Source organism: Nematolebias whitei, chromosome 2 (assembly GCF_014905685.2).
Source record: "Nematolebias whitei isolate Nwh7 chromosome 2, NemWhi1, whole genome shotgun sequence".
Taxonomy (NCBI): Eukaryota; Metazoa; Chordata; class Actinopteri; order Cyprinodontiformes; family Rivulidae; genus Nematolebias; species Nematolebias whitei.
In genome coordinates, this window is record NC_056499.1 from 13,595,875 (window position 1) to 13,603,860 (window position 7,986).

General features: G+C 43.2%; 1 protein-coding gene across 1 annotated transcript in view; it reads right to left on the reverse strand.

Moving 5' to 3' along the window:
* Positions 1–7,986, reverse strand: part of scg3 (secretogranin III) — an 18,186-nt gene that overhangs the window by 9,729 nt on the left and 471 nt on the right. Inside the window, exons 2-8 of the mRNA XM_037690403.1 lie at positions 6,695–6,747; positions 6,560–6,590; positions 6,222–6,446; positions 3,341–3,483; positions 2,758–2,907; positions 2,448–2,676; positions 2,103–2,219 (exon numbers count right to left, since the gene is read on the reverse strand). Of these exons, the coding sequence (XP_037546331.1) occupies positions 2,103–2,219; positions 2,448–2,676; positions 2,758–2,907; positions 3,341–3,483; positions 6,222–6,446; positions 6,560–6,590; positions 6,695–6,747 (948 nt within the window). The remainder of the gene's footprint in view (positions 1–2,102; positions 2,220–2,447; positions 2,677–2,757; positions 2,908–3,340; positions 3,484–6,221; positions 6,447–6,559; positions 6,591–6,694; positions 6,748–7,986) is intronic.

Sequence of the window (7,986 nt, forward strand, 5' to 3'; positions counted from 1 at the left end):
CCTGTCTACCAGTCTGCCTGTCAACGAGTGTGCCTGTCCACCAGTGTGCCTGTCCACCAGTGTCCCTGTCCACCAGTGTCCCTGTCCACCAGTGTGTCTGTCCACCAGTGTGTCTGTCCACCAGTGTCCCTGTCCACCAGTGTCCCAGTTCACCAGTGTCCCTGTCAATCAATGTCCCTGTCAACCAATGTCCCAGTCCACTGGTGTCCCTGTCCACAGTGAAGCCAGTTTTACATCACCATGGACTGAGAGGACCAAGAAAGAAGCTCCAAAACCTTCCAGCTGGTCTGAAACCTGCAGCTGTCCACATGAACGAGAAACCGTCTTCTGGAGACAAGTTTGATGGTCAGACGAGACAAAGACTGAGACAAGAAAGATGTTTGGACGAGTCATGGTGAGGCCTTTAGATCTGAGAACACTGAACCAACTGTCAGGCACGGCGGAGGGAGCATCATGCTGGTTCTAAAGTGGATAGAACAGTGAAGAAGAACTACCTCCAAATTCTTTAAATCAGCATCTGGACAGTTGAAACTTGGACACAGTTGGGTCCAACAGAACAATGACCTCAAACATCAGAACTGGTTTCTGATTGGATAAATCAGGCTGACGTTAAGTTTCTGGACCCCGACTTGAACCTGACTGAACGTTTGAGGACTCTGATTAAAAGCCAGGTCTGAAACCAGGAAACCAACGGGTTTAACTGAACTCTACCAAGTGTGACCGAATCATCCCACTCTGTAAAATATAACGTTTCCACGCTCCTCGTCTCAACCCTTCACTTGACGTGCGGTTTGATTGGGGTTAGCTTTGCGAGCAGACGGAAGAACAGTCTTCTCTCTTCCAGTGCGTTCTCTTTCAGTTCCTGTTGTCCGAGTGTCCCTCTGCCCGGTGTTTTCTCACCTCCTCACCTGGATGTGTTCCTCTCCTTCAGCTATGTCTCACTATCTGGAGACATCCACCTCCTGCTGGCAGATTATAGATGATTGACAGCTCTGGCGTACCTGACTGAGTCACAGTCAGCTGTGTGTGTGTGTGTGTGTGTGTGTGCATGTGGGGGTTAACAAGTAGACGTAGAGATGGTGAAACTCCACTCCATTATCTCCTCACAACTGTGTGGAGCCAGATGGGTTGCCATGGAAACTCTTGTCTTGTTGTTCAGCGGTACACGGTGGGTAAAGCAGCAGCTGCACGAGACCGTAATGGCCACCGGCTGCTAATGGTCAGCTGAAGGAGCTTGTTGGGAGTATAAAATGCTCTGTCAGTTTTCTTTAACGTGTAAATGGTGATTCAGCTTCATTGTTTCCTGCTTTTTATTTTTCTGTTTGTTTTGTACAATTCAAACGCCTCTGCACACTTTGTGATATTTTAGCTGTTCACATATCAAAAGGTTCGGCTCATTCAGGAGGTGGGTGCTGTGGTTTTTGGTTTATGTAACATGTAACTTTTATACTTAGCTTAATTTTATTTTTAAATATTTTCCCACAGAAGCACATTTAAATCTCTTTAATCCTTTCTAAACTTTGTTTACCTTGAAGTCTGCTCTTTTTTTGTCTTGTGCTTATTTTAGCCACAACCTTGTTACCAAAATGTAGTTTTCGCTATCATTTAGCTACTTTTACCTCTGACCCAGCATTTCTTGTTTCTATCTTTAAGCTTTTTCAGCTATTGTTCTGCTACTTTAAGATAAGAGAACTTTATTGATCCCACAGGAAATTGTTAAAAGCTAGCCTTTTGCTACTTTATTTGTTAGCTACTTTTCTACCTTTAGCTTTCAGCTATCACTCTGAAACTTTATTTAACCTTTTACTACTTTTGGGTTTTTATTTATCATTTTGATGTCTTTGACTTTTAACTTGCGCTTTGCTTAGTTTAGCCTGTGTTTTGTAACTTTTCGCTTTTAGCTAACATTTTGCTGGTTTGGTCTTCAGCTAGTTTTTGCTGCATTCGTTTATAAGCTAGTTTAGCTTGTTTTTTTTTTTGTGTGGGAATTTTGCTACTTTTAGTTCCTACCTTGTGTTTAGCTTCCTTCAGCTAGTGCTTTGTTCTTTTATTTACTAACTAGTATTGTTCTTCTTTTAGCTTTTCTTGACATAATCTCTCACCCAGATATGACACGCCCTCCTCGGGGGTGATGGTTCCGTACTTCACCATCATCTTCACAAAATCTATCAGCGTCTTCATGATGGTGATCAGCGTTTCTCTCTCCTGAACATCTTGATCTGCAGAAACAGGAAGGAGATGACATTAGGACTGGTTTCCATGGTGACGGTGTCCCCACATGGTGTCTGACTGTGAACTCCCTGCTGATTGGATCATAAATAATTAGTTCAGTGTGTGAGGGAGAGTGATCCGTGTTATTTTTATTTTAGTGGAAACAGCAATTTTAAAGACCTGGCTGGGTTTTAAAACATTTTAAATGATTTAAAACGTCTCTCGGATGTTTTTACCTGAATCGAGGCTTTTGAGCAGCCGGTAGAAGTTCGGGAAGTACTGCAGGTCCTGGAGTCCATCTCCAGGACTCACCTCGTTCCCTCCGTCTGCATCTTTGTCCCAGGCATTGTCACCTGCATCTTCCTCTGCGTCCCTGTCCACCTCACCCTCCACCGCATCGTCATCGTCTTCTTCCTCGTCATCCTCGTCTTCGTTGTATCGTCGCCTGGGTGGTTCCCATGTGTCCTGGAAACAACAGAGTCATTGTAGCTGCAGTGGCCATCTTTAATGTTATCACTGTCATCATGACGTCTGTGCAGGTTCTACCGTGTCTGGACTCTGGTCGCCCTGCTCTCCCCCAGTGTCCTGGTTCTGATCCACGTCTTCAATTTCATTGTTCTTGGCGTTCTTGGTGATGAGGTCCTGCAGAGCCTCGGCCACCTGGTACTCCAGAGTGTCCGCCTGGTTTTCTGTGATCTGCAGGAAAACAATGCGGCTGTTCAGATATGTTTTGTTACGAATCTGGTTTTAATCCGTTTCCAGTAGACCCAACACACACAATATAACAGACATAAAGACACATAAATAATATTTACAGGCAGACCTGCCTCTAACCCTGTGAGACAGCTGAAAAACAGTTAAACTGGTTTTAAACAGCAGCTCTGAAGAGCCTCATGGAAACTGGTTTGTCTCTGTGTCTCATCGACTCATCATCAGAACCAATCAATCTCAGGAAGCCATAATTGTTATTATTGAGTGTCAGAAAAAGTTGTTCACAGCTAAAAAATCAGGGAGCAAAAAGCAATTTACACACATCTCAGCTGTCAGGATGGAACAGGGTCGGCAGGAGAGATGGACCGAGGTCCTGCTGGGAAAATGACACGAAGAGGAGCTTCAGTTTGGGTCTTACCAGGCCCAGTTTCAGCAGTTTGGTGACGATCCTGTCAAACACCCCTCTGTCGTCTTCCTCGTAGATCTTGTTGGCAATCTTCTGCACGATGTCCTCGGCTGTCAGCGGCGTGCCGTCGACCTGACGGAAGCTTTCTGGGTCGTCTGCGGTGGATTTTAAATATTACAGAGAACATAATTAAAAGTCTTCAGCTGCAGACAGGACAACAACTCTTTTCTGCTGAAGCACCATTATTCTGACACGCTGAGTCAGCGTTCTCACTGGCGTCCTCCTGTTTATGGATTTTTTAAATGTTTTTTTTTTAACCAAACTACTGTACTTCTGCAGATTTTGTGCTAATATAGCTGTTTCTGCATAAAAACATGTGGCTCGTTCAGAACATGTGTGCTACAACTTTTGGTTTTTGTAAGTTTTATCATTTCTAAAATATTTAGTTCAAAATAAAATTCACCATAGAAATACATTTAAATTGCTTTCCTTCCTATAAAAATATTTAAAATCTTCAGTTATCTAGCTCTGATTTGATCTTCTTAAGCCATTCTTAGCTTTAAGCTGCCATTCTGCTACTATTAGTTACAGTTCTACCGCTTTTAGCTTTACGCAAATATTATTATTTTGCTTTTAGCTACTGTTCCACTCATTTTAAATACTGCATTGCTGATTTTAGTTTTAGCATCTGCTTTGTGACTTGCTATGATTCTTTTATTATTACCATCAGTTTCACTAATTGCTGCTTTTAGGTTCAAGCTACTGTTCAGCTGCTCAAGGCTTTAGCTTGTATTCTGCTGATTTCAGATTGTGCTATGCTGATTTTAGCTTGTTTCCTGTTCATTTCCGCTTGTATTCTCCTGATGCCAGCCAGTTATATTCATTTCAGCTTGTTTTCTTTTGATTTTAGCTTGTTTTCTGTTCATTTCAGCTTGTACTCTGCTGATACCAGTATGTTATATTCATTTCAGCTTGTGTTCTGATCATTTCAGCTTGTATTCTGCTGATAGCAGATTGTGTTATAATCATTTCAGCTCGTGTTCCATTGATTTTAGCTTGTTTTCTGTTCATTTCAGCTTGTACTTTGCTGATTTTAGCTTGTTTTCTGTTCATTTTAGCTTGTATTCTGCTGATACCAGCCTGTTATATTCATTTCAGCTTGTGTTCTGTTGATTTCAGCTTGTTTTTTTGTTCATTTCAGCTTGTGCTATGTTACTTTTAGCTTGTTTTCTATTCATTTCAGCTTGTATTCTCCTGATACCAGCCTGTTACATTCATTTCAGCCTGTGTTCTATTGAATTTAGCTTGTTTTCTGATCATTTCAGCTTGTACTCTGCTGATGTTAGCTTGTTTTCTGTTAATTTCAGCTTGTATTCTCCTGATGCCAGCCAGTTATATTCATTTCAGCTTGTGTTCTATTGATTGTAGCTTGTGATTTGCTAATTTCTGCTCACATTCTGCTGATTTCAGCTTGTGCTCTGCTGATTTTTTTCTGTTCTGCTTGATTTAACAGTAACCACTCAGTTGTAGCGTCATCAGTAAATTTCAGCACTCAGCAGTCACATCACTTAATGTTGTATTCAGATTTTGTTAGCTTTGGTAGAAAACATGCTAAATACGGATCAAAATGTCGGCTGGTCAGCTTCAAGAATGCTGTTTTTTTCTGGAGCTTTATAAGATTTCTTCAGGAATCGTCACACCTGTAGTTCTTCTTTCTGTGTTCGTTTTAGTACAAAATGCTGAAGCTGGATGTAGTTTATTTCTGAGCAGGTGAAAAGTACTTGTCGCTCGTCACGTCAGGCGAGACTTTTCCGACAACAGTCCCTCCTGATGCCCAACACTGCCGCTCCTCAGCTTCGGCTTATTTCCATCTCGCTGTAGAAAACCTGCCAAATGTGGTTGCAACGTGAAAAGCTCGACCGTCAGCTCTTTGGCTCAGAGTTTTGTCACGTCGGCGGGAAAACGTGCACTTGTTTCAGCTAATCCATCCATTTAAAGCTAAACAAACACCTCACAGAAACTGAGACACTGGAACCAAACGCAGGTTCTTCAAGAACCGTTTGCTTTTGTCAAGGTTGGGATGAGAAAGTGAAGGTGAGCCATGATTCACCACAGAGGATAATCCTTTTGCCTCAGACGCTGATCCTCATTAAACACGTGTTTCCTCTGGAGCGCGCAGCCCGTCCTTCATGATGGAAGTAAGACCAAGACCCGGGTGGACCAGAACAGAAACCGGTGCACTTAAATGCATCGACCTGAAGCTTCGATGAGTTTTGGTCTTTTGATCTGGCCCCCATCCACCTTTGCTTTTGTTAAAAACTAGCTGTTCATGGTGGATCTAGTTCAGGTAAACTGCTTGGCTTCCTGGTTCTGACCCGCTTTTCATAATTTCAGAATCTTAATGCTGGTCAGTTCTGATGTTCATCCTTGGACTTTTCTTTTGTTCTGACTGTCGGTCAGTCCGAGGCAAGCGCTGTCGAACAAATCGTTTTTATGCTGGCAAAAATCCACAACTAGCTGCAGTCAGTCATGATCACTAACAGGAAGTTAACAGGACTTTTCAAATTAAAAGAACCACCTGCCATCAGATTTAGGTGATTGTGTTTGAGACTGTATGTATAATTGTGACCTGTTCAAATTAATTAACTTTTTATTAAAGGAATTAATTTACACCTCGGAGGACTGGATGGAAACTTTTGATCACGACTGTGTACACAGTGTGTGTAGTTGGTTTTAATTTAACAGGAAGTGCTTTATTAGTTTGCATGTGAGGTCAATGACCCTCCTGCTGCCCTGGGGTTGTTTTGAGCCCAGGGCAGCAGGAGGGTTGAACAAGCTTTGATCTAAACGTGGACAGTTTTGACTTGAACCTGGTGAAAACTGAGCTGCGTACCCTGGTACTTGTCGTAATCCATCTTGTTTTTGGTGGAGTCGTAGTCCTCAGCAAGACGCCGGCTCTTTGTCGAGTCGGACTCATCTGGAACGTACCGATCCGCCTTCTGGACCAGAACCTCCCGGGTCTCTGCTGGTTTCTGGCCATCAGCCAGAGACTTGAGCATGGTGAGGTCATCTCTGCCCGGTTCGGACACGGCTGCGTCCTTGGAGGGCAGCTGGATCTCTGACGGGAAGCAGAAAACAAACACGTTGAGGTCTGGGTCGAGCGGATCGACAGATCTGCAGCTCTGTCTCAGAGGACGGGTTCTCTGGGCCCTGACCCCGGCCTCCTCTCACCTGCAGCCTTCACGCCGTCGGCCTCGGCGATCTGAGGAAAAGACAAACATTAATCTGAGGACGTGAGCTCTGATTATTACTGTTTGTCAGACGGCCATAAAGCCCGTTCTGCCGGATATTGGATACGTGACCCACCTGCTGCTGCAGCGGCCGTTCTTCAGTCAGCTGCCTGTTGGACACCGTTTGAGCTGCAACACAAACGAAAACATTTTAACACGTTAAAAATGTTCCAACGTGGACAACAATCATTATAACGAGAACGTTTCTGCAGAAATCTGTCAGGAAGACGTGTTAAAAAAACAAAAAAAACGTTAACGCTACTGCCTGTGGATCATTATGGTCACCATGGTAACCACACACCTGACTCCTGAGTTATTGACAGGCAGACATAAAGTAAGCCTCAAACAGTTTCTGTGAGGCGTCAGATCTGAAAAGGTTTGGCAGCAGGAGGTTCTGATGGTCACACAGGTTCTGTTTGATGGTTCTGCTGGGTTTTATTGAGGAGACATGACCTATCTGTGGGAGTTTGCTCGTTCGCTCTTTGTGTTTGGCAGGATATCAAAGAAAACCATCCGGCCTGCAGCAGTGAGCGAAGACAAAAACCTGATGTTGATTTTGGACAGTTGTGGAGTAAGAAAAGGTCTGAACGTTCCAGTGAAACCATCAGAGTCGACAGTAAAACCTGTAAACTCCTCCATGTTCAGCTGTTTGTGTAAAAAGAGTTAACGTTCTTCAAACAGCAGTTCAATCCAACTTCCTGTGAGCCGTTTAAACTCTGATGATGGTTCTGCCGTGAAGTCGGAGCTGCAGGTCCAAACAGGACCGGGTTTACGTATCAATCTCACCAAACCTCTGATCTCCATTATTTTTTTATCACTGTTTGTGTAAAAGCACTGCCACCAAAAGGCACGGCACAATAATCCTGATAAAGCTGCTGGTGCAGATAATCTGCAGGGTGTGTATTTAAACGTTGTTTAAAGACACACAGAACAAATAACAGAATAAAACAACCATAAGGTTCTTTATCTGTGTGTTTGTTGATGCTGCTCTTCCAAATGATTGGAATAAATGAAGCTTCCAGGTTGATGTGACGGGTTTCTGCTCTCCACCAGAGGCAGATTTTAATCGGATTACCAAACAAAAGATTAAACTGTGGCAGAAAATAGAGCCTGAGGAGAGCAGGCTGAGCTCAGAGCAACTTTCAGAGCCCCCCCCCCCACCACCACCACCACCACCACCACCACCACCACCACCACCAACACACAGAGGCTTCTCACTGTGATTCAGTCATTCTGACAGGAGAATATGCAGGAAACACGAACAACTTCCTCCTGTTTCGAAATAGACTTTTACCACCAGAGACATTATTATTATTATTATTATTATTATTATTATTATTATTATTATTATTATTATTATTATTATTA